A 27305-nucleotide genomic window follows, 5' to 3' on the forward strand; every position below is an offset into this window, starting at 1 on the left:
CCAGATCCTGCGTTTTACCAAGGTCCCCAAGTAATCTTCCATTCCACCCGGTTCAAGTGTTCACTTTTAACAAAACGGAAAGTCATCCAGGGTGGGGGCCGTGTCCCGATTTTCCCTGTAAAGGCTGCTAGGTTGAATCAGATTCCTGGGATCCGCTGGAATCTGTTTCACCTGGTATCTCTCTCGATTCCAAGCGCCCCCCACACCAGGAACTCTGAGAACCGACAGATCAAGCCCAACTCTCTCCCGCAGAGTTCAGAGCAATCGACTGGAGAATTCGGCAACGAACCCAGCTACGCGCATTCATTCTACAGAACCAAGTCCCTCCTGTGTCTGGGCTCCTGACGCTTCTGCAGAGCGCACCACGTTCAGGGAAGGGCCGGGTGCCAGGGAGGGGACACAGAGGAAGCAAGGCTCCCCCAGCCAGACGGATGTCCTGGGGGACGGGAGGGAGTCGGTCGTGCGGGCACAAACACCACATCCACCCTGACAGAGACCGCCCTGCCCCTGCACTGGGACTGCGTTACCTCCCCAGGTCGGCAGGGGGCCTGCAAGCTGGAGCCGCACGGCCAAACGATACACGGGAGCTGGTTCTTCCCGGCAGCTGCCCGTCTCTCCCGACCGCCTGGAGTCACGCCGGAGCCCGGAGGACCGAGGCGCAGGCCCCTGCTCTCCGCTCTGCTGCCCCTGTGGCTGGCACTGCCCTCCAAGATGCCCAGAGGGCTCGGTCCTTCCACGGGGGCCAGCCTGGGTCTTGACCCTGAAAATTCCCTATTTCTGCTTATTCTCAGAGCTACTCCTGCTGCTCAGTCAGTAGTGACCCTTGGCAACAGCAGCAGAGGCTGGGAAATTAGGAAAAAAAATAGAGGTTAATGGGTTCTACACATCATTCTAGCTTTTTCCCTGTCTTCTATTACCAACCAAAAATGTGTCTATAGAAGAAAAAAAAAGAATAAGAAAAAACGTTAAGTCACCAACTTTCAGCCACGGGTCCCTCATCCCTGTAGCTGCGGTTTCCCCATGCAGCCTGGCCATGGGGAACACTAAAGATGAAGGCTCGTGCCGAAGTCTCTCTCTGTGGGCGCTGCCCTAAACCACCCGGGAGCCCCTGGGAGGGTCACCTAATCTCCGCTGATCCGGGTTCCCTGTCTGTGGAACGAGAGGGGTGCACAGCGGGATCCCTGACTCTCCCACCGTCGGGACGGTGTGATGCCTCTTCCTGCTTATGGCCCCGCTGGAGGCAAGTAGGCACGGCTACGGTTGGTGGGAGGGAACGGGGGAAGGACGAGAAGTGACCCCTGAGAGCGATGGAATGGCATCCCGCCCGGGACTGGCTCGAACCACACAGACCCTCCGCCCTGCGCTCTGACACGGACCGGCCAAGCAGCTGACCACCCTGGCTCTACTTTGGCATTGGTACTCTCGCGACAAAGAGGTCGCCTCGTGCAGGTGCTAACGTGCTGGGCCCTTTCCCCTTCTGGTCTCCTCCCAGCCAGACACAGCGGAGAAAAGGGGGTACGGCAGCTCTCTGCCCCTCTCTGGAGCCCAGGGCGGCGGCTTCTCCGCAGTCAAAACCACAGCCCAGCCCTGCCCAGGGGGCGCCGCCCCTGCACTGTTGTCCTGCCTCACTCGCTGCACTGAGTCTGTCTCACCCAGATGCTCATGGGAGCCGGCCGGCCCGTGTTTGCCCCCAGGTGCCTCCTCTGGGCACCCGAGACGCCTCTGCACCCCCTCCAGAGACGTCTGTGTCTGTGGTTCTCTGTGGAGAAACGCCATGTGGCTACAGTCATCGTCTGTTTGTCTCGGTCACCTGGCTGTGGTCCAGGTTTGTACAAGCCCAGCAGCGAAGACACAGTGGCCTTTCTGTGACCCGGGCACCTGAGACTGCATTCCCGGAGAGCACTGTCCACTTGCATTTGGATACAAGGCCATTCCGTCTTTATTTCTCTCACCCTCCGCTTCGTCCGTGCCAAGGGCTCCTGGACTGGACGTGCTACCGGCCCCACGTTCTCCCGGCCTTTCCGAGTCGCCTGCGCGGCCCCGAGAGACGGAATTCGCACGGAACCCCCGCGTGACTCGGCGCCCTGCGGGCTGCTGCCCGAGCGCGGACGCCCTCGCAGAACACGCTTCCAGAACTCTGTCCGTGCAGGGGTCTTGGGAACACCTGCTTCTGCTGCAAACTGGCTCCTAATGAACTGTTTTAGGCCCTTGTATGCCCAGGGGAAATATCGGAAATCTCTACCTCATATGCCTAAGGAGAGAGCAGTTGTCTAGCAAATACATTATTTCTGTAATTAGCTATATTCACTGCATACGGTATGAATGAAAACTTCTACTTCCCACACTCCGATAATGTCATTTTTGAACTAATTCCGTAAGAGTCGGGCCACCCCCTCCATGAATGGATATCACCTAAATTTGAAAATAATTTCTACCCCCTCAGTGGTTTGGACCCTCCAAATGGCTCTTCTGTTCCTTCCCAGGTGTGGACACGTGGTGTGAGTGGGCTCCGCAATTTTACCACGCATTTTTTTTATCACAGTTAACTGTCCATCACCAGTCACGCTTTCAGCTTCCTTTAGAATGGAGGTTTCCATTTGAACGTAGCTGAGGGGTAAAAAAAAAAAAAAGAAAAAAGCATTTCACAGAGCTTGGTGGGCAAGGCAGCCGCCCGAGCAGGACTCACTGATGTTCTTTAGCATTTGGACGTGATGGGCCTGTGCGTCCAGATGAACCGCAGTACAAATGAGACTCAGCAGGCACGGCGGAGCCGGCCGGAGCCGCCGCGTTGCTTGGCCGGAGCCGAAGAAAGGGTTTCCTTCTCTATGAGCCGGGGGCGGACCCGGGACCTGATTCAAGGGAGAGCTTCTGCTGGTGGCTGCCATCGCCCGGCTCCTCAAATAGAGACTTTTTCAACAATGGACTTGTTTTTTTTTTTTTTTTTTTAAACGGTGGCTTTGCACAGCCTTCAGTAAATGACAGCGGGTTAATCTCTATAAACAACAGGATAAATGCACCATAGCACTTTTTAAATGACAAAAATCGGATTTTAGGCCCCGTGACACTCATGCGGCATTGGTAACGGGGCGTGAGTGGGTGGTGGGAGCCGGGGGATGAGGCCCGAGTGACGTGTTTTTAAACCAATGTGACCAGCGGTGGCTCGGGGGGACAGCAGAGCGGGAAAAGCAGCCCCGACCTTGCGGGGGGAGAGCCGCTCCTATTCTCTGCTCGGCTCTGCCTCCTGGGGCCTCCTGGGGGCTGCCGGGCGGGGGGGGGGGCGCGCACAAGTGTGGCGTGTGAGTGACATTTTAAAAGAAATATTCTGTTCATTTGTGAGACAGAGAGGCCGATGTTTACCTTACCCGTCTCATGGGGGAGGGCTCTGTACCCAAGGAAATCGTACATATGTGAATGCTGGAAAAGGCTGTGACATGGCACGCTTACTTCTGTCACGGGGCCCTTCAAGTGAGGGCGGCCATCGAGACGGCCGCCTGCTACCTGGCAGCTCAGGTGGGAGGCGTGACAGTCACAGGCGCCTGCGGAAAAGGAGTCTCTCTCTCTTTCTGTGTATATACACACACATATGTATCTATACACACACACACGTATCTCAGACACAAAAGTATTCTACAATCTGTAACTAAATACTGGCTGTGCTTCTGTTTTCCTCAAGCATCAGCTAAAACACAGATTAAGGGCCTCGGAAGCCCAGCACTGGAAGAACACCGAAACCACGCGGTGTCCAGGAATCGGAGAGCCCGCAGTCTTATCGAGGGTCCTCGGCGTGTCCCTAAGAACAAAGCCCTGGGAGAGAAATGCAGATGTACCGACCGTCACACGTTTGTCACACGTCCCCTACAGTCTCTTTCTAAACACAAAGTCTGCCTCAAACACACCGTTCATCACCCCGTCCTTGAGCACCAGTTGCAGTAATTGTGTATTTCACAAGTCTAGTATTAAATCATAAAACATTCTGCATCGTCCAATACTTCTTCATGTGCACGGAGTGGTGGTTAAACAAGCATACGCTTTACAAAGTGGCCCCCTGATATTTCCAGGACCCGCCAGGGACCACGCGGCCACCACGGTATTGCTGCCTAGATCCCCCTTGCTGGACTGCGCAGCCCCGGGAGACTCCTGTCACCGCCAGTCTGTGCTTCTCGACCCCTCCCCCTTCTGCACCCAGTCCTCCGGCCCCCTCCCCGACAGCAGGGGGGAGTCAGAAGGTGCTGTGCTAAGTGAAACAAGCCAGTCAGAGAAAGACACCGCCGCAGGGTCTCACTCACACGTGGAATCTACAGGACAACACACATGAACGGACAGAAGGGAAACAGACTCACAGATGCAGGGACCTCGCGCCCCAGAGTGCCCAGGGACGTGCTGGAGGACGGGCAGACATGTAACAAATTCTTCCTGAGGGTGGATGTAGTTGATTAAGAAAAAACAAGCTAATAAACTGTTAATATACTGCCGCAGATACTATTTAATGTAGCTGGAATCTTCTCTTTAAGAATGGTAACAGAAGTTTGCAGAAGCAGAATTTTTATAACTATATTGAGTGAATCAATTACTTAAAGGGAACCCTTTCTCTAATTCAAAGTTAACTTCGGAATTAAAACTGAGAAATAGCTCACCTGTATATATTTATGAGTAATTATGATGTAAAGACACTGATTTTTATTAGACGACATGAGGACCTGCCTATTTGGAAAATGAAACTATAGTCCATCTCTCAAAATTTCTGTGCAAAAACGCATACTATTATTTTATGTCAATATTTCTTCTCAAGCAGTTAAAGCTAAATACCTTACCGCACGGTTCTGCTAAGCCTGACTAGACACATGAAGTGTTATTGCTTAGTAACTGCACGATCAAGCTCTCTGGACCGGTCTCCACTCACAGGCAGCTTTTTCACGTCCTCCGTGTGGGAAGAGAAAAACCAGCACCAGCTCCATCTCTCGTCTGTATCTGGCCCACGGCCTCGTCTGATGACCAGCAGCCTCCGTCTACTAAATGGTCACCAGTTGATGGGGATCGGTACGTCCCTTAGGACGTCTCTTTGGGTGGACGCAACGGTTGACTGCGTCGAGCAGTTCTGCGTCTCCCTTGCTGACGGGATGGCGGTGATATTGCATCCCACCGAATGCTCTGCTGGGACGAGTCAGACCCGGGCGCTGAAACCTTTATGGCCTCCCCAGGAGGGGCTGGACGCAGGTGGTCTTCCCGTTACCCCAGCCCAGCAAATGGAGGGTCTGCCTGAGGCCTCCGGGCAGGTCACTCACTCAGGGAACAGAATCGAGGTCTCCCGCTGCCCAGGACACAATCATCAAGGCAGAGAACTCCCAGGGGAGGGGCGCCAGTCAGGGGCAGAGACCAGAATGGTCCCCAGGAGGCTCGCTGCAGAATCCACACAGCAACCTGTCTTCACCTCCCTCTGGCGGCACATAAAGCACACCGGAGGGTACCAGACAGCATAAACCCTAACGTGCCCTGATTAGGTGGGACCGCCACTCTGTCTCCCGGCCGCCCACCGTCCCAGCCAGCGGCCCCCCGTGACTCTCCGTGGCGCTGGACCTGGAGAGCCAGACAAAGGTACCGAGACCATCTTTGGCTTACAAGGGACTGTTGAACTCTGATGATGATGAAATTTGATAGTGATAATGTCAACCTTTATATGACCATCATCCAAGTTTACAGTGATACATTAAACCATAATGGCACTATTTATGCCACCATAAACCCCGTTTATGGTGATATATATAGCCACGCTAATGGCATTAACAGCCGCATGCAGTGGAATCACAGCTGTTGGGTGCTGCTTTTACGCTGTTAGCGTTGCTATGTACACGTCACCACAAACTTAGGCAGGCCCAGTTGTTATGTGGGCGAACACCGGGAAGACGGGTATCTACATCTCGTGCCCAGACCTGGGCTCCGTGAACGGAAGACTTTAGGGCCGTCACCTCCCTCTCTGTGTTAAGGTCTACCTAGCTCTCCACTGGGCTGTTTGCATCGCAGGGTGTTTCTTCAGGAGAGAGAGAAGAGCCGTCTCCTTCCTGCCCGCCCGCCCCCCCGCAGGTGGCTGGGAGGAAACACTAAGAAAATGCAAGCCACAGCCGCTGGGTTCACTTACTGTCTCCTTGGCAGCGCAGGGGGCCCACACTCAGCTTCGCTTCCGAGCCCGGCCGGTCGGTGTCGCCAACCACCACCTGGCTCACCGGCAGGTGGTCCTTGTGGGATAAGAAGCCAGCGTCCTTCCTCCTGGATGACAGGGAGAGAGCACAGGGTCAGGAGGCCGAGAAGACACGGGCCTTTCCTGAGCATCGCCCAAGTTGTCTAAGAGTTGACCACATGCCAGTGGGCGTTCGGAAGTTCTCTAAGGGGAACCGGAGCCAAAGAGCTGTCTTTGCTCCTCCCTCGGGGGGTCTCGCTCTGCTGAGGAGCGACGGTGACATCTGCGCCTTCTGGAAGACAGAAGTGACGCCCCGAGTTCCAGAGTCACGACCGATACGCCGCATGCCGTTCCGGGCTGCCAGCAGACGACCGCGCTGCTTGAAGCACACCCCCAGGAATGCTGAGCACACAGAGCAGAGTTTGCTGTTGTCATGGAATCGAAAGTTCAACAAAGCCAACCTTCTCTCTCACATAATCTACGAAACAAAACCCTATTCAAAAGAACACCCTGCTGCGTCCGTCCGAGGCTTTCTCCCCTGCTGTGCGTCACCTCTTCTTGTTTCTGCCGCCACTGAAAGGGTCCGGGGGGAGCTCCCAACACAGAGCAGGTGCTGCCCCCCAGGTGCCTGTTTCCATCTGGAATGAGGGGTGGAGCCTCGGCCTGGTTTTCCTCTCAGATCCCTCCTCCTGGTTGCCGTGTACTTACCTTGTCTCGGGTCTCCCAACTCTTCCCCACGCCCACCCTAAGTCAGGGAAGAGGATGAGGGGGGTTGTGAAGTACTGACTCTGGGGTGGACGCAGACGTCCAGGAGACGTAGCGGGGGACGGACTCACGGCAGTGACGCCCAGCACGGATTTCAGCTCCCGGGAAACCCCTGTCCCCTCAGCCCCCGGGAAACCCCTGTCCCGCGCCCTCGTCCGTGCTGCTGCGGTCGAGGGACGCCCTCGCTCAGGGCTGGACGAGCGCCAGGCAGAAATCGGTACAGAGGTGTTACGAAAGTTCACCTTTCTACACGACTTTCTGTCTGGATGTAAATAACTACTTTGAAATTGTATATACAGCTGACCGCAGAAAAGAAGACTGATTTGGGATAGCTGGAGAGTGGAGCACTTGCGGCAGAGACCGCGTGGCCCTCAAAGCTTGCCAGCCCTGCTCTACATCACCACTACCCGCCTCTCTCCTCCACTGAGGGTCCGCTGAGCAAACAGCCCACGGACTGTCACGTAGCAGGCGGCTGTCACTCAACTCATCTCCGCAGTCAGATGGGGCTGCAGAGGCACCGGAAAGTCTGAGTGGGGAAAGAAACCGTTTGGACCACAGTTTACTTAACCTAATGGTGAGAGATGCCTTCACTAACTCTTTTGTTGGCTTTGCCCTCTGCGGCAGGCAGCCGGGGTCACCTCTGGCGCAGTGAATGTTTGCTCTGAAGGGACGACTGGGCGCCCCACGGCCGGTCGGCGCGCTCGCCGTTTAACCGTCCCAGCGGCCAGAAGACGGTGTGGCTGCACTACTACAGGACAGTGCTGAATGCAAACTGTGGTTTTTTAAAAAAGAGGACATGCTTAAATTTTTAAAAGATCTTTGAATGGGAGAATCTCCACGATATTCTGTAATATATGGAGTCACTATGCATTCTTTTGTGCCTGGCTCCTTTCATTTGACCCTGTACCTGTGGGGTTCATCCACGTTGTCTAGTAAAACCATGGTTTGAATAAAATTGTGCTGTGTTCACGAAAATGTGGCACTACACTACAGTGAGGATGAACATTTCTCCTGCTGTCCTTTGGGCTGGTTCCAGTGCTTGGTTCTTGTGAACAAAGCTTCAGGAACATTCTCACTACCGTGTTACTTGTAAGGGTTAGTTTATGTTGGGCATTTATCCTGAAGCAGAAATACTGGGACATGTCATTAGCTTTAGTATATACTTTCGTTTATATATGTTTAACTTAAGTAGATATTTTCAAACAATTTTTTCAAGAGCTTGTATCAATTGACATTTCCACCAGCAGTGAATGAGAATTCAGATCTTAGCTGATTCATTTATAATGAGTGATAATTATATCAAAAATTGTGCTAATGACAGGCATTTTGAAAACAAATGTTTGGAATTATATATTCCAATCATTATGTAATTTTATTTTCAAAATTGATATGTATATAATTTTATAAGAATTCACACATCTATATACTTTTGTAACTTGAAAATATAATTTTTAATCATGATAATCATCTTATAAATGTAGAGTTCCACTGTGTTTGGACTTGATTTTTAAGAGTAAAATGGGCCACTATTCAATTATTTTGCAATTCGAACTGATTAACACCAGAGATGATAGAAATTTACAAGGCACAATTTATCAAAACCTTTGCGCTGTTGGTCAATGAAACTAAAAAATTAATATGATTCATTAGGTGGACTCAATAATGTACTTTTATTTAGTGTGATAAATGTACTTTAGTTAACGTTTTTTAACGTTAACTGATACCCAATAAAGTATCAAAATGAACAAAAACAGAGAGGCAGATATTCAAATCAGCAATCCAAGATTAAATAAAATAATATGTATTCAATTACACTGCAGTCACTAAAAAATCAGAGTGAAATAAGTAATTTCTATTAATATTATCGAGTAAATATTTATTTCAACTTTGTTACTTTAAAAGGTGCTGTTTTATATTGAACATAAAATATAACTTCACTAGAACTGATGTATTATTTTTTTTACTTGTGTGTGCTCAAAAATATTCTAAGGCTAGGGTGAAGATCAAAAAAATATAAAGAACACTAACTCATATGAAACAGTAACAGTAGGACATCACACACTACATGCTCGGGCACACTGGACTACTTCTCGTACGTAACAGCTGATCTGAGGTCAGTTCTCCCTCACAGCCACCCCCGTCTCTGTTCTGTTGCTGAGAAGGACCAGACTCAGAAAACTGCTCTGGACCGAGGTCATCAGCTCCTAAGTGCAGAGTGCGGGTTCAGGTCTAGATTAGCTGCATCCCAAGTTACGGCTTTCCACCAAAAAAAAGAGAAATGGGGAAAAAAAACAAAACAGAAGAAAACTGAAAAACCACAATGTCACTTAAAAGCCTTTGTCTTTTAATTTTCATTTACAGATGGGGTGAAAAGATATCTTTTTAGATACACTTATCTTCCTCAAATGTTGAAGTTATTTATTTGTAAGTAGTAAGTTTAAAGATATCTGTAAGCCTTTATGCACATGTATCTCTTACTTCATTTACACACTAAGTAAAAAAGGTCTAGAACTACCTCGCTTCCAAATCAACCACTGATTTTAATAATATATTAAAGTTTACAGAAGGTTGTAGTTCAGCTAGTATTTATAGCAGAAATCTCTAACCAAACCAAGAAAACGGGAAAAGTAATTATCAGCTGAGAAAAAAAACGATAAAGTTACTTCCTCAATCACTTTTAATGAGATGGCTAAACAGGGCTGCACAGACTTGAAAGTCACACACGACAGTGTGTGAAACTCACAAAGCTCACAGTGGACGGGGCTGGAGACAACCTCACGGGTGGCGACAGAGTGGCTGGAACAGTGCAAGGTGTCTGATGCGGCGCTGCAGCACAGCCCACAGCCCCCTCTGACACACATGACGGATGGGCGCACAGAGAAGAAACCGAGATCCGAAGAGGGGCCCCTCGAAAACAGCTGGAAGACGCCCACGTTAGCGCCCGCGCAAAATTTATTTGGCAAGCAAAACAGGTCTTTGTTCAAAGTTATGATCCTTGCCAATCGAGGTCAACCTAATTCAGGAAGATGATCAGTAAGGACTCATCGTGTCAGCATGATCTCCTTCCATCTGCTAGAGGGCTTGTACATGAGAAAAATTCCATCAGCCACTTCAAAGAGGCCCGGGCTCGGGTGTTGCCCAATCTCTCCATCAGCATGGTCGTTACTGTGGAACCTGGTTCTGTGCATTTCGTTTCGCTGACTCGGCACTACTGACACAGACAGACCCGGCCAGACCTTGGGGCCACGGGGGGAGGGGGCAGGGAACCGCCCCAGGGCAGGTGCAGCGTGGCTTGGCCCCAGTAGCGCTGTGCGTGGTGACAAATTCCCCACTACTGGGCAGAGCCGCGCTGGAGGAAGTCACTGCGCTGAGGTGAGCGAAGGTAGTGAGAGTGACTGACAGAGAAAGAAGCCCTCCTACCCCCTGACTGCAGGTGAAACTGGAGTTCGCAGAGGCCTGCGTACAGTCAAGGTCCACGTGGCGGCAGGGCGAGGTGCTGTCGGGTCAGTCGAATGGGGAAAAGGCTGGGGGAGTGGCTGCAGGGGCGGGACCCCCGTGGAGCGCACAGAGGTTCGGGCCTGGAGATTTAAAACTGGGAAGGGAGAGACGCGCTCCCTTCCTCGGGGACCCCCGGGGTGGGTGTGCGGGCTGAAGTGTTTTGCAGACTGGCTAGGTCCTGAAAGGCACTCAGTGAGGGCAGTGTGGGTCCCACGGGTAGACTCCAGAAGGCGCCCTGGGCCAGACTGCAGCCAGAAACAAGCTACGCTACCCGGACAGCCGTGCTGTCGCTGTCTGCGGTCCCGAGGGTGGCGTTCTGAACCGGGGAAGGCACAGCCTGGGCCTCGTCTGGAGGGGCACGGCCGGCCGGGTTTCCCCCGGGTGCTCTGCAGGGGATGGGCTTTGAGACGAGGGCCCGCCATCCTCCCAGACTGCGCAGCCTGTGAGAGAAGACCTCCTCCCCTTTCTCGCCAAACCTCTGCCTCCGGCCTCTGCCTGTGGGTGGCGGTGGGCAGCTGAACCCCCTCCCCGCTCGGTACCACCGCTGGCACGTGGCTTCAGTACCGTTTTCCTGGGCAATTCCGCTCTGCACTGCTGTTCTCCCCCCGCTTTCTTTTCTTCTCTTGGTGGAAACAAGCCTCCAGGCAGTGAGGTCTTGCCCTTCCCACGGTGAGAGAGCAACGAAACAAAACCAAACCAAACCCTCTGGAGAAAACCAAACACCCCGGCTCAGGTGTTGTGAGCCTGCCCCCCCCGCCCCCCCCACCTCTGGAAGGAAGGCACGCTGGGAATCTGCGCTCCGATTCCCGCAGAGAAGACGCGTCCCTTGTAACGTCTGGGGGTAACTGGTCACTTAGAAAAACAATTACAGTCAGTGAGCTCCCATGCATTTCCGTCACAGTGTCACCAAGGCTGGAAACTTCTGGAAGAATCCAGGAGGTCAGAAAGCAGTAGAAGAGACAGAAAGTACCAGAAGCAGCTACAACAAAGCAGGCGGACAAGCACGTGAGGAAACTGGAATCTCGGACATTGCTGGCGGGGCCGTGCGGCGGAACAGTCCTCTCCGACCCCAGTCTGGCGGTTCCTTAGAGGTTACACACGATGTGCCCTGGGACCCAGGACTCCCACTCCTGGATGTCTGGTCCAGAGGAAGGAAAGCGTGCGTCCACACAAAGACTTTCAGGCGGACGCTCGCGGCCCCTTTACTCATAAGAGCCCCACGGCGGGGCCGACCCAGGTGTCCCTGGCCCGGCGAACGGGTCAACAGAGTGCAGTGTGTCCGTACAAAGGACGTCACTCAGCAACCACAGGAGGAAAGCATGAGTACGAAGTGCAGAATGAGTACACCCCGAAACCGGCACGCCGAGTGAAAAGACCCTGCCGCAGAGGAGCATGTACGCTGGGTTCCTGTTTGGATGAGACGTCGGGAGAGGCAGAGCCACGGAGACAGAAAGGGAAAGCGGGCCGGGGGGACAGCTGGGGCTGGGAGTGGGGACAGAGGTCAGCGGTGAACAGAAGTCTCACAGGAGCGGAGGGGCCTGCTGGACAGCGGGGCGAACTCACCCAGAGCCCCTGAGAACTGCGCAGGGTGCAGCCGACGCGAGGCCTGCTGGAGTGTGGTCGCTAGGGCAGTAGCACGGGTGTGATCATTTACAGCTGTGATTGGAACGTTCCACTTAAAATGTCATATTCGAGTGTGGTGTTGTTATGTCACAGAATTACATGCTTAAGATTTTATAATAAGAAACAGGAGGCGCCATTTGTGCTGGACCCTGTACACTTAAAATGGGAGGATGTTACCGCACGTAAATTGCACCTCAACACAGCGGTGTTAGGAAAGGACTGCGGACAGTCGTGAACACCCGCTGGCGGTGGGGAGAGGACTTCCCAGCTGCACGTCCCACTGCGAGTGCCGGGTGCGGAGTGAGGAAGGGGCGTCCCCTCCGGTCCCGGAGTCTTCCTCGCTGTGACTGTGGGCCGGGGGCTGCAGAGTCTTTCCTGGCTCTTTTTTTTTCCCCAGGGGCTTACCCACCTTTTGAAGTTTCTACCGATATTCACGCATTCCACCGACCACGCTTTCCTGTACGGGAGCTCAGAACCCCCTTCCCAGAGCCCGTGCCTCCAGCCTGCTCCCCTCACCCTGGACCTCCTTAAAAAGCCTTTCACAGGAGTCAGGATTTTCACACGGCACAGAACACCCCACCTGCTTCAGCCCTGTTCCAGTCTCATCCTCATTCTTCATTCCCAACCAGCCACGCCTGTCTCCTTCCCCAAACTACCTTTAAAATGTGACTACCCCGTTTACCAAAAGCCGCACATCCGTGGCACCCCAGGACGTGCCCAACGGTAGAATCCTGTTCCGCTGTCACTGTAACTGTCGTGTCCTGAAACTGCCAGTACTTTCCGGCATCCATTCTTCACCTCCAGGGCTGCTTCCGAACTTTGTGGAACCTTTTATGTGGTTTCTGGTTCAAACAGCATGTTCACCTACAGGCACACCTAAAAGCCTCTGCATCCATTCTCTCGATCCCTCCTGCCTCCTCACAGCCGCGCCCAGACGCACTGCACTTGTTCCCCAGTAAACAGACAAGACGGGCCAAAAGGTGAAAACCTTCAAGAATGTTCTCGGAAAGTTATTATTCTCCTAATGACTTCCACTAAAAATGTTAGATTCATTTTTAAAATTAAGGGTCTCTGCGCTGTTCTTATTACTCTGACCCCTTAAAGAAAAGAGCACACAAATAACTCAGAGTTGTACAGGATTCCAAACCATGCTCAGTGTTTTCCTATGAGTGATCTCGTCTGACCCTCGTAACTTTGGAGGCACCAGGAAACAGGAGCAGACATTGAACTTGACAAACGCTGATTCCCAAATAATTACTCAGGAACACCTCTCTCACACAAAGAGGCAGACTGCACCCGGGAATGAGGTGCTTTTTCGGGGTATAAATCCAAAGGCTACCTAGCTGTTTACTAGTCCATATGTGATGCCCACAAAAAGGGTCTATAAACTCAAGTCAAGGCCATTTCTAGTTAAAAACACTTTTTTAAGTAAGGAAGAATTTTTATTCTTTGTCTTTAGTCCTCAGCTCCATCGCCGTACGTCCCCTCCGCCTGGGGAATCGACCCACCGCCCCGCCCTGACAGGACGTTGATGGCACTCTTCCCCTGCCCCGGCCCCGTTAAAACCCACGCTCAGTGAATGATGCGGCCTTTCCCCCCGTTCATTCTTAATGGCAACACCTTAAGGAGGCAAAAGGCTACTCTGGGAAAGCAGACCTCCGTGGGCGGTGGGGGCTGGCTGGGGTGCGGGTGGGGGGAACGTTCCTGGCATCACTGAACTGAGGACGGGGTAGGGAGGGACCGATGACACAGTCTTCTTTTTTTTTAATCACAAATTTTTAAAAGATTTTATTTATTTATTTTTAGAGAGGGAAGGGAGGGAGAAAGAGAGAAACATCAATGTGTGGTTGCTGGAGGCCGTGGCCTGCAACCCAAGCTTGTGCCCTGACTGGGAATTGAACCTGCGATGCTTTGGTTTGCAGCCCGCGCTCAATCCACTGAGCTACGCCAGCCAGGACACAGTCTTAAAGAGCAGCCCAACTTCCACCGTCGAGCACATCTGCCAGCTCCCCCAGGTGCATTCACCAGAGTCGAGTGCAGCTGAGGCTGTCTCAGCCCAGCGGGGCCATCGGCCGCTGGAACAAGTAAGAGGACTGCCGAACACCCACTGAAGGAGAACTTTTAAAACACTTCCAGTGGTGTCCTCAGTCACCATCGACTACCGAACTCTCCTCAATGGGTGTGAGGTGGTGTTCTCGACGAAGTAATTAGAGTCATTAGGAAAACAACCGTTCCAATTAGATCTTTAGAATCCACGCCTGCAACCCCTATGAAAGGAAAGTAATTACAGATTCAATTACTCCTTTTCCGTGGGAACAGCACAGGCCTTTTATGAATGCAAGATAATTATCTGTTTGGTTTAGAATCTCTTAGAATGCGCCCTTAGAACCATTTCAGGATTCTACGCGAAATGTCCTTCTTTGATTTTCCTTCTGGAATGTAAGTTCCCTGGGGTCAGACACATTGTCTCATGCGGTTTTATAAACCAGAGACCAGTGGGCACTTAAAAGTAGGGGACTCCATACGTCTCATGATTGAGTAAGTGTATGAACGTACACAGACGTTAACTAGGCACAGTCCCGAAACAGTAACTGGTACGCGCTTGCTATCAGCCATGAGAGATGAGTAAGGAGACCCTTCTGGTAGCTGGAGTTCCTTAAAGGCCCTTGAAACATTTTCGTTATTCCCTGTCTGTAGCTGAGGTTTCATTTTTCCTTCCCTTCAGAAAGTAGTCTTCGATTAGAAGCCTCATATGTAATTAATACAGTGGGGAAAGGGCACAACAGTTAGATCTGAGAGGCTGGAGCCCTGATTCGACTCTGCAGCTATGCAAAAGCAAGTTGCTAAGTGTGTGTGGGCCACCGTTTCTTCGAGTAGATAAGTTACGGTGTATTCTGGTTCTGAATGGCGCGGAAATACGCAATTCAAAACACTCCTCTTCGGCACACAGATTATGTCAACCCAAAGGCCACTGGGATGAGCAGACCCAGGGCAGCTCACAAAGCAGGGCACGATTTTCCTCCTGTGAAGGGAAGCCCCACCTGTACAGAGCTCCTCTGCACAGGGAGAGCCCCCACATCGCAGAGCAGCCCGTGGAAAGCCTCCACTCACACGGCCCCACGCACTCTCAACACAGACTGGGCGGAGCCGGTGCGCTCGGTGCTCCTGGAGCTTCGTTTCTCACCAAGAGACAAACGCAGACGTCGGAGTGCCCGGCATGTCTGGTTTCTCAGGACTCCCTAAGAATCCTAAGACTCACTTCCCGTCTCGCTCCGGGCTCCACGGCCCTTGGGTGGGATCCTTTCAGGGTTGCTCAGGGTGGGCAGGCTGCATCCCACAGGTCCCACCTCTGGCCCGCAGGCATTCTGTCCCACTGAGCTCCGCCGGGGCAGCCACTGGTACTGCCCCCTCGCCCTCCACCGGGAAGGCCGGCAGGGCACGCGGGCGGGTGCGGGCCAGTCCTGGGCCCACTGCGGCAGTCCTGGGCTAAGCTCTCCGGCTCATCCTCCTGAAACTCCCCCTTCCCACCGGTGATGGTGGTGAAGGCTGGGGGCAGACGGACAGTGCAGCCAACGCTGGAAGGACGCCTTTCCCACCAGCCTCGGAGGCTTCTCCAGGGGGTTCCAGGCTTCTCTCCGGCCACCTCAGGTAGGAAACTACACAAACCAGCTCACGAATGTGGGGGGCTTGCTGCCCTAGTTTATTTAGTGCATGGCCTTGGAGCCGGAGCTGAAAATCCGAGACAAAAGGATAAAACCTAGTATGTGGTCCCTTCCCCGGATTTGGAAAAAACTGTAAATGTAGGCAATCTTCATAACATCAACATTTTAATTTAACCTCTGTATACAGTGATTCTTCACTGTCCCCACAGAGCCCCATGATCGCGTAAGAAAACTGGGTCCGCTACCTCCTACGTTTTTACTCAGATAGACTGGTCCACCCAAAAGAACATCAGCTCTTGTGAATCTGGCTTTGGAAGGAAGTCCGAAATACCCTGAGGTTTGTTTTTGTTTTTTTTTTTTTTGGATTTGAACATCCTAAAGCGTACTGCTTTTCAATGCTACAAGCGTTTTCCTTTGAATGAAAAAGCACAACACCCGCTGCAAGAAACACGGACCCACCGAAACTGTTCTCACGTCGACGACCGCCGGGATCTTTTCCCTGCACACATCACGTCGTCTCTACACTTGATCTTAGCCAAAAGGCCGAGAAGTGATAATCACGTCGTCTCTGACACACGTTGTCGCTCCCACTGCGCCTCGGCAGGTCACTCTGCGCCCCGAGTGGATGCGAGAGACCTGCCTGAAGGTGGACGTGTTCTCCTTTCCCCGTCTCCGAACCCTGCGGGTCCCTTGAGACGATCAATACCTGCTTTTATATCATCAATATCGTGGAGATGCTGTGGGATGTAAACACGTGAGACAGGCCTCTGCTTCAGTGATGAAGAGCACTCACTCTCCAGGATGAGATGATCCAAACGCAACTAAAGCTCCATAACGTCCTCTCTCAGTTCCTGGGACCAGTGGGGGCTGGGAGGCAGCCCTGGAAGAGGCGTATCGTTACTGTGGGTCTCAGTCCTGGAGGGAGAAGGGTGCCCCGAGGAAACCGAACACCAGTGATCCAAAACTGGGGAGGGAGCCGAGAGAATTACGTAGAAGCCCAGGGAATAGAGAGCTTCAGGGAGGGGAAAAAGCGGTCAATTATATTCAACATCGCAACAACCCCTAGTCCCCAAATTAAAGTGTGCACAGCAGGCCTGTGAATGTGAAGGTCACTGGCGGACACCTTGCCAAGACTCCCACTAAAGTGACGAAGGAGAATTACAGTGACTGATAAGCAAACAGGACAGGAGAGAACGGAGACCAGCCCCAGACTCTTGCTCTGAATTTGGAAGGAGCGTGGAGAAGCAGGAAGAACAGCAGGGCAGAAGCTGGGAGTTTGCAGCGGTGGGAGAATTTGTTTGCAGGCTGGGGGCTGAATCAATTAATTATGTTTTATCACATTGTGTCTGCCAGCAATTTGCCAACATTATTTTCCAAGCTCGGAAGCAAAGCTCATGAAGGGCGTATGCACGCAGACAGCATGTAGAAGCACATGATTAGGACTTCATGACCATTGCTGGGGCATCCAAACAGCAAGCTCAGCATCCTATTATTTCTGATCCAGTGAACAAAGAGCACCCAGGTCTCTTCACGTCAGAACTAATCAGGCGAGGTCCACCTGGCCTTCCTGCACTACAATGGCCGACACGTTTTGTGAAAAGATTCTTGGGCTTGAATTCTAGGAGAAAACAACCGAAGGAAAAACCAACTAGGTAATTTCACAGTGAGAGTCGAGCTTTGTGGTTAAGTTTAGCCAACTGGGTCTTTGATGTTTGGAGGAAAAAAAAAACCCAGTAACCCTCTTAGGGACATTCGAAAACTTAATTAGATTTTAATAAACAAGGTCATCTTTATTGGCAAGCTTACTCTGTAATTTACAGGGTGAACCATTTATGATGCAGTCCAGCTTACACAAATTAAAAGGCATGTGAATCCTCCCCTCAGAAGAAAGGCAATAAAAATACATCACTGTTAATTGAGAGATAGCATACACCATTAAAAAAAGGAGTGAGTGGTCCAAACTTGTGGGGCCATGCAAATTTTGAACAATGCAAAACTTAATTTAGTGGCAGTTTTATGGAGAGAATAAAGTGTACGAGCGCCCTTGTTTTTATGGATCTGTTTTGCTCTTGTGAGAAGAGAACCCAGAAAGGGAGAGGGCCACCTTTTCCTGATTAGGTACAGTGTGTCCAGGTTGCACATAATCTGTCCCCACATGGCCTGTCCTCTGCACCACCGGTGTCCTTTCCTGTTGCTATAAGGAACCCTGTCCTACCGGACTAGGACTCCACCCGCACAACCTTGTTTAGCTTTCATTACAGCCCTAGCTCCAAACACAGCCACCCTGTGGGCTGGGCTTTAACAGGAATTTGGGAGGAGGACAAGATTCACAGTTAAGTCTGTTCAGGTGCAGGTGTATTTTTTATGCTGGGTTTTGGGAAACATTACTTCTGGGAGATGACAACAGATTTTTCTGAGGGAAAAAGAAGATACTGGTTACCCAAAAGTGGGAAGTGCCATATGGAACCTACATTTCGCTCCTGGACACCCCAAATGCCGGAGAGTATGATAAAGACTCTGCGAGCCCAGCGTGAGAGCTCCGGCGCACACATTCTAAGGGTCCGAGGATCGATTCCTTGAAGCACTGTGTCTGCAAGTTGACTTGAAAATGGCCTCCTGAACTTGTCAGAAGCTTCTGGACAGACATTTCCTCCGTATTCATTCAACAAATACTGAGAGTCACTGAGGGTCCAGGCCCCGCCATGGGTCTGGTGGGGCCTGCGGAAGTTAGTCACCCCCACCTTTAGGAAGCATCCGGCTCCCCAGGCCCTTCACGGCGTGTCCGTGTTTCCCTGACTGAATAGTCACACTGATACCACGTTTCCGCACCGCAGCACACCAGGGATCTGTCTGCTAAGTTTCTGTTCCTTTTTACTAAATTCGTGTTCCCTTGCCCTGCTGTTTCTTTCTTCGTGTTTCATTTTTACAGTCTTCTAAGAATAAAGTTGACCTCTTTTGAATAACTTTAAATCTCCCAATTTAATTCTTTTAATTAAGTTCAGACTCATTTAAATAATTATAAGCATTCTTAAGGGAATTACATTAATTAAAAGTAGATAATAAATATTCCATTATTGGGATTCTGAAATAAAAATTATAATGCCAGCAACTAAATTCTCAATATACCAGTGAGAATAATCCACTGGGAATAACTAATTTGTTTAAGCTAGTTCTAGCAAGCACATGTAAAAGTAAATATTTTAATATTACTTGACAGACCTGTTCTCCCTTTATTTAATGGGAGTTAAATAAAGTTCCCAATGAGGAACTGTGGGACACATCACTAATAATGCCATCTCTGGGCAGGGCGACCTCCGAGAAAGTGGAGAAGGTCTAGTTCACAGGCCCCAGCATTTAACATGTGAGCCGTCATGTGAGCCGATGCCCTGCGCTATCTGGTAAATGACCGCGGTCGCTCATTGCCAACGAGCACGTAGGAGGGACCTCTCTGGCTTCCCCAGGAAATATCAAACACCCTTGCACTAGAAAGCAAAACAGATCAAAAGGAAGCACAACCATTTAGAAGGAGGCAGGAGAAAGAGAAACAGATTCATGTCAGCACATTCTGGGGATCAAAAAGAGACAAAATATTAAGGCAGACGAGAGAGAGGTTCAGTACAGGGGATATAAATTAATTGCTGGAAGGAAAACAGAAGCGTCTCTGGAGCTGGGGGAAGATCTCGGATACGAACAGGGCAGGTGTGGGTGGGAAACAGAAGGGTGCAGAACCAGAGGACACCTGGTTCAGACGGCTGTCTGCAGTAACGGGACACACTGGGCCTCTCTGACCTACGTGCAGGGACTTCCCTGCATATAATTTGTGTCTTTACTTAACCTCCCAGCTTTGTTTTTTGTTGCATTCAAGAATCACCTGAATGTAGGCTGCTATTTATAACCGTAACTTACAGGAAAGAAGGGAAAAGGCTTATTTCCGGGGTTTCAAAAACAAGAAAGAAAGAACCTCAACGCCTGGATGACCCGCCACGGTCTCCTCGCTCCGACCTCAGGACGCTGGGCTCGTCCCGTGTTCAACTCAGTTGGGATGAGACACAGCATTCTGGTCGGTGCTGGTCCAACAACTGAGCATCAGCATCATTATTATGCGAGCCCCTCTTTCCTTGTGCATCTGAAGTGCTCTTCAGGCTAATTTCTGGCAGCCCATGTTTAGGCATGTTTTAACTCTTAAAAGCCGACCCTTGCACACCCACCACCACTCCTGGGAGCCAGGCATATCCTGTTGGTTCGTCACCTTGCCGCACATCGGGTTTCTGTGCCTTTTGCTGCTTCCAGTTTCGCCAGCGGTGGCATGGAGTGCCTTCAGGTGACCCTGGCTTGTCCTCCTCCTCACTCGTCAGTTACAGGTGCTGACGTAAGCGTTCCACCAGGTAACTCGCCTGCCTCTCCCAGCCCTCAGAAAACACTGATTGTTGTTTGATTCTTGTTTTTCCACACTCTCTACTACAGTGTCCAGCAGAACCCCAACGGAGGAGCCTCCGCCATGATCCCTCCAGGACTCCGATGGCCCCGCTCGCTGGGGGAACGGTGGGCCCAGGCGGTCCCTGCACGAGGTAGTCACGAGTCTTCTTGGCCTAAAGGAGGGCGAGAGCTGAAGGGCTGAGGCTTGGTCCTAGTTAGCGGGCAAGGCTTGGGGAAGAGGAATAATTCTGAGTGGGACGAGATGACACTCAAATGCTTCCCAGTTACTACTAGGAAGGATGCAGTGATTGGCTCGGTTACTACTAAGGAGGACTGCAGTAAGTAGGTGGCTTCTTCACTTGCCGTGATGGTAGGACCGGAGCCAGTGGCCTGAGCACTGGACACCCTGCAGCTGCCCCAGGACAGGACCAGAGACAGCCCAGCAGCGGCTGGGACAGGACAGAAGGGGGCAGGCAGGCGCTAAACCCGTGTCTGCAGCCACCCTCGCGCCCGCTGCCGGGAGCTCTGACACGGCTGAGTGGGGTCCGCGTGTGGCTTTTGTTTCCGGGATTGGTAATTCAGAGAGAACCAGAGAAATGCAGTTTGTTACACCAAATCATTTTCTTCCATACAGAAGGAGAAATGATGTTTTTCAAAAGCCATTACCTGTCTAAACTGCTGTGTACACCTACAGATAACCTGGAGGAGGAGGACGTGGTGAGATGTCTAATTCCACTGGACAGCAGGGCATGAAGAAGCTAAAGTAACTGTAATATTGTTCCAGGGATAGAAAAAAACCGGAATGATGGGAGACCGTAAAAAATCGAGCCCAGAACGAGACCCACACATGTATGGATCCTTGATTTATGATACGGATGGCATCAAGATGCTGGGGGAAAAGAAAAGACAACAAATGGTGCTAGGAAGCGACAGAAAAGAAATGTTTGACCCCTGTTTTATCCTACAGACAAAAAACAGGTCCAGGTGAAACGTAAATTTAAAACAAAAGACAATATAACACTGTGAGGAAATTACATAGGAGAGTATCGTCATGATTTTCAGGCAGGAGAAACCTGCCTAGATTACATGTAAAAGATACTGCCATGGACTGAAAGTCTGTGTTCCCCCACGATTCGTGTGTTGAAATCCTAACCTGCCCCATAACACCTGTTATGATGCCATGGGTGAGGCCTGGGGCGCGGGTCAGGTTGGGAGCTGGGGCCTCGAGAATGGGGCCAGTGGCGGCACCCACAGAGCTCCCTCGCTGACCCTGACCTTCAAGGACACAGCAGACGGCCGTCTGTGACCTGAGAAGTGGATCCACACCAGACACCATCTGCTGGTGATTGATCGTGAACTTCTCAGTCTACAGAACTGTGAAAATTAACTTTCTGCCGTTTATCAGCCACCCAATCTATAGCGGCACAAACAGACCGAGACAGACACCAATTATGATGAAAAAATATAGGGCTCTATTACTAAAATCAGGAATTACAAGCTACTATTACAAGACACCATTAAAAGAGCAGAAAGACAAGCAACACAGTGAGAGAAGAAATGTGTGCTACATGTAGCTACAAGAAGGCACACAACTAATGTCCATAAACAGTTCCTCCAGATTAGTAAGAAGACAGGCAGGCAGGCGTACCACTGAAAAACGGAGAAAGAGACTGTAACTGTCATGTCTGGGAACCCCAAGACCCATGGGCAGGTGCTCGATCTCACCAGCATCCGAGAAACGAGAATTAAAAACCTCAGTGAGATGCCGCTGCACAGCCACCAGGCCACCCCGTGTCGATGGGGACGTGGGGCAGCAAACTGTCAGTCACTGTGGCAGACACGCACACCAGTCAGACTGCTGTAAGCCTTTGCTTTATCTACTTATGTAGAAGACTCGCGTCGTTTTCCGCCCAGCAGTCCTACTCCCGGACAGAGCAGATCCAACCGAAAACCCGCCCCGTGCACCTAGAGTCATGAACAGGAACGCTCACGGCTTTATGTGACCAGCTCAAAAGTGGGAATAATCCAAGAGTCCATCGACAGCTTAAACTGCGGCATTTTATACAACGGAACACTATCACAGCGAAATTAGCTACGGCTATGTCCAAAAATATGGAAGAATCTGACAAATTTAATATACTGAGCCAAAGCAATCCAGGCATAAAATCCAGGCGGAACTCCTTTTCTGTGAAATAAAGGAACTCGCACACCCGTCCGTGGTGTCGGAAGTCAGGGCTGTGGACACCACGGGCAGAAGGGAGCAGCAGTGGGGCAGAGGGAACACTGGGGTTTACCAGGACCCCGATGACACTGCCTTCTCCCTCTTCACCCGTGTGACGGTTACAGACGCGATTCTTGGGGACAGGTCACTGAGTCATGCCCCTTCAATCTCATGTACTTTTTAAGGGGTCTTGTAGATCATCATGCAGAGCTTTGCAAGAATAAATTCACCACAGATACCACGGGGCAGATGGAGGTTAGGGATGAGAGAAAGTTTTCACTGTACAATATATATGTGTTTGTATAATTTCTTGGTTCTTCAAGAAAGTGATCTGATGTTCATGTTCTGACAGACATGGGAAACTAGAAGGTAAGCTGAAATCTGACGAGACAGCTCCCTGGGGTCCACTGTCAATCCAGTGTCCAGGTGTGAGGTGTGTGTGTGTGTGTGTGTGTGTGCGTGTGTGCGCGAGCGCCAGGGCTGCTGTGACAAGGTGCCGCAGACGGGGGGCTTCCGCAACGGAAAACCCACTCCCCAGGGTTCTGGACGCCAGAGGCCCCACATCCACACGCCAGCGGCAGACGCGGCTTCCTCGGGGCCGCCCTCCACGTGTGCCCGCACCCTCGCCTCCTTTTCTCTCTAGGACCCAGTAACATCCGACTAGGACACCGCCCAATGGCATCATTTCAACCGAACCGCCTCTTTAAAGCCCCTGTCTCCTAGTTACCTCTGGAGGTCCTGTGGGTCGGGACCTCAGCATATACATTTTGGGGACACAGCTCAGTTAGTCCCAGGAAGGCACGTCCGGCTGTGCTTCACCCTGGGGCGGTCGGCGGCCTTCCAGCGAGAGAGAGAGGGAGTGGGCACGGTCTGGGCCCCCCAACTCGCTTCTCAGACGGACAGCAGCATTTCATCTGAGCCTCCGCTGCCAGCCGCGCCCAGGCGTGGGGGAACCCAGAGCCTGCACACTCTTCTTCTGGGTGTATCCAGGGTGTCTATTAGTAACACTTTGGGGGTCGCAGCCCATTTATACACGCCTCAAAAAGAAAACAGATCTGCTTATCTCATCGGGGGCTTTTCTTCCCCCGTCCCCGCTTCCTGCCCGCGCCGAAGAAATAATGCTCTTGAGATGCTCTGTAAGAGCCCCTTGGAAAGCATTACTGAAAAATATGCACTTCGAGAGTCACCCATGTAGTCTGCGCTTCTTAAAACATGAAAAGTAACCAAATTCTGTGTCATAAAATTCAAATTTAATAATGCATATTCATTGAGGTTATTCAAATACAGTTATAATTTTATGGTAGTTGAAAGAACTTGTATATATACGAGCAGTGGAAGTAGCTAAATGGGCCAAGTGGGCTGTAAATCCTGAACGGTTTTCGAGATCTGCGAAGTGCAGACCACGGTTTCATCTGGCTACGGAGTTCTCCCTTGCGGGAACACCGCACCGCTGCCCCCGTGTCACGCTGGGCTCTGACCACAGTCAGTGGTCTCAGGTCCAGTGCGCACCCCCAGCCCCCATCGTCCTCTGGGGACTGGCTGCCCTGAGGTCAGGCAGCAACCTCTGCTCTCTCGCCGCATCTCGCCTGGGGGCCTGAGGGATGTCCTTCCCTCCCCGGAACGAGAGGGGTTTCCAGTTGGCCCCGGGCTGTGCATCCCGTGAGGGCCGAGGGCGAGCAGGCCAGAGAGCTGCTCTCCGTCCTTTGACTCCGACCCTGGAACCCATTTCCTCTGCGACACCACAGGGAGCACCGGGGCGGGAATTCTCTCGCTGTGGCCTGGGAACCACAGGGGCTCCTGGAGACTGTTCCAGGGGTCTGTGCAACATTGCACCGAACTGCTCCATAGTAATACTAGGGTGTTATTTTCCTCTTTTTACTCTTGTTCTCTTAAGAGTGTAGAGTGGGATATTTTAGGGGCTCCGTGGCATGTGATGGCAACAGACTGGATATGTGGACCCAGCTGCTTCTATGAAGCGAGGCATTAACAAGGTTTGCAAAATCGTGAAAAAAAAATGCCACTCTTCCCACTGATCTTTTTATTTTGGAAAATATTTTTTTTTCAAAAAAAGTATGTTATGTTAACAAGCAATAGGTTTTTTTACTGTTCTTTTTTGTGTTATTATACTTTAAAAATATTTTAAACATAGCTTCAATTTCTAATACATTAAATACTGATATGTAAAATCTCTATAAATAAAAGCTCTTAGGATCCTCACTTTTTACAGCTGTAATGAGGTCCCGAGATAAAAACATTCGATGACAGGCCCTGGCCAGGTGGCTCAGTGGGTCAGAGCCTCGTCCTGATATGCCAAGGTTGCAGGTTCGCTCTCAGGTCAGAGCACATCCAAGAACCGAGCAATAAATGCATCAATGAGTGGACCAACAAACTGATGTCTGTCTGGCTGTCTCCCTCTCTCCCTTCCCGTCTCTCTCTAAATCAATCAATAAAAATAAATAAAATAAAAACCAATGATCACTGCTGCAGACGGTTTGATCATAACCCATATAACAGATATAAGAAAACGTCCAATGATGTTACTGTCCCCAGAAAAGAAACCCCTGAGAAGCCCTGCTGACATCTCGTTAGCGGTGGGAAATTCAGTATCAGCGGCACGACTGGGTCACGATGTTCGGAGCCACCTAATAGGAAGATCAGGCAGATGCAGTCGTATCAGCAAGCAGCAGCAGACTCTCTCCTGAGCTACCGGAGTGTCTGCCTACAGATCAGAAGACCAGTGAGGATCCCACGCGCAGGGGAACACGTCACAAGCGCGATACGGAATCTAAACCAGGGAAGTCCACGCGGCCGACCTTCTCCAGTGACCTCTGCCGTTGGCCTCTCATTACTTCTGAGTTTCAGGTGGATGAGTCCTTATTCAGTGTCTAGTGACGGTCCTGCTGATACACAAACTTGCACTGCAGGGCACGTACGAGAACTTATCAAGTATTAATACACACTCATGGTCTGAGCAAGGGACAGAAACATGGCGCCTGCCTCGGGGAGTTGCGTTTCTGTGCAGAGCAGCACCTACTCTGAGCGTGCCCCGCACAGATGGATGGCAAAGTGCTCTGGAAGGTATCTGTGCTCGAATTTTCTGTGGTCATCGGATATGCTGCTGTTCTTCGTGAATTTTTAAGGGCAGTATACAGCACGTAGCTTTCTTCTGAATTTTTTAAAAGTATATTTTATTTATTTACTCTTAGAGAGAGGGAAAGGAAGGGTGAAAAAGAGGGAGAGAAACATCAGTGTGTGGTTGCCTCTCATGCGCCCCCTACTGGGGACCTGGCTGGCAACCCAGGCATGTGCCCTGACTGGGAGTTAAACCGGCGACCCTTTGGTTCACAGGCCGGCGGCTTAATCCACTGAGCCACACCAGCCAGGGTTTTTTTCCTAAATGTTTTGATCAAGAAGTATTTATTCCTGGATCAATTACTAACATCTCTCCGAACTACCCGGTGTAGAACACCATTTGGGAAATGCTGCCTTAACCTAATAAGGAAACCTGAACAGGGTATCAGTCACCAGACACCGAACAGTGAATGGGGCATTTGTTTTCCGGGGTCAGCTTTTCTGGCATTTTGATTCCCCTCAACGGTAAGAAGTTTGCTGTTTCCCGGGGACCCCTCGTGCACACACAACTGAAACACGACTGAAACAAAATTTTACAAAGTAGTTACCGTCCCAGAGTTTGGCGACTCTGTCATAGTACATTCTAATGCACAGTATTTTAAAAAGCGCCGGTCCCACGGCCCCTAAAATGATTCCACAGCCCATCACTGTGCCATTCAACGCCGCGGATGACCCCAACAGTGGGCAAAATGAGGCCACTTTAAATTCCTCACCACTTAGTAACACGATCTTCAAAGAAGGTAGAAAAAAGTATACTTGTTCTGCCTACTTGTTAGGGTTAAATTTTCAAAAACTGTATAGAAGCACTTTCAAAAGTGCAAAGCATTTCACGTATAAGCTAGTATTATCCATTAGAAGCCACCCGATCTGGGGTGCATCTCCAGAGGGGAGAAGACTGCGTGTGGCCAGGTTTAAGCCCGGACCACAGAAACGGGGAGAAAAAAACGCATGTGACATCGTCTCACCTTCTTTCCCTGAAGTCGCCTCTCCTAGTCACCCAGTCAGTTTTAAACTTTCCACCCTGATGCGACTGCGGAAGAATGCAGCCTAAGGATTTTGAGGTCTCTGGTTGAAAGCGGCTTCCCCGCCTACTCTGTTCCTGCCACCTCAGGGCTGACCTGAGTGTCAGATGACGTTAGATTTGTAGCTCCTCCAAGGGTGCTCCTCTTAGGCTCCTTGAGTCTCTGTGTGTGCGGGAGTACCTATTTTACCGCGGTCGGTTTCCTCGAACGCGGCAGTACGGAACCACAAAGAGAAGGAAAGCGTTTAAAGGTACATATTGTCTACAAAAATGGTAGCCACGAGATTCAGCTTTCACTATGTTGGGTGAGTTGTACAATCCTCTTTCTATGTAGACTAGTTTTGAACAATAAATGTACTTTTTATTAAGTACAATTCATTTAAAAATACAATGTTTCCCAAAACAAAGTCTTTTAATAAAATCGGTCAATTCCTTGCTATCATCCAGTGACACTGTTTAAAATTAGAAATGAGCTTATTTCACTATTTACAACTACAAACAGCTTCTAAGATTTCATATTATAGACTAAACTAAGTAATTAATAGGGAGGATAAAATACAAATAACTAAAAAGGAATTCCACATAATTTCAAGTATTTGATACATAAAAAATGTTCTACAGGCTACTACTTGCTTTTCTGTTTCCAGGGAAATGTAGGTTAGTTCTTTTAAAATCATGTTTAAGAAAACCTTCCCTACTTCTAAGCTCATGACTATATTTTTCTTTTATTTTATAAAAGCTTTCATGTTTGCCTTTACATTCGGGCTTACAATGCAACTACTGTAGAACTGATGT

The 27305-nt window shown here is 50.6% G+C and overlaps 1 protein-coding gene across 1 annotated transcript in view; it reads right to left on the reverse strand.

Annotated features, from left to right (window-relative positions):
• CNTNAP2 (contactin associated protein 2) overlaps positions 1 to 27305 on the reverse strand; it is a 1612013-nt gene that overhangs the window by 249104 nt on the left and 1335604 nt on the right. Inside the window, exon 15 of the mRNA XM_045834058.1 lies at positions 6134 to 6261. Within this exon, the coding sequence (XP_045690014.1) occupies positions 6134 to 6261 (128 nt within the window). The remainder of the gene's footprint in view (positions 1 to 6133; positions 6262 to 27305) is intronic.

The sequence above is a fragment of the Phyllostomus hastatus genome, unplaced genomic scaffold (genome assembly GCF_019186645.2).
Source record: "Phyllostomus hastatus isolate PE091 unplaced genomic scaffold, TTU_PhHast_1.1 phas_contig_1021, whole genome shotgun sequence".
Lineage (NCBI taxonomy): Eukaryota > Metazoa > Chordata > Mammalia > Chiroptera > Phyllostomidae > Phyllostomus > Phyllostomus hastatus.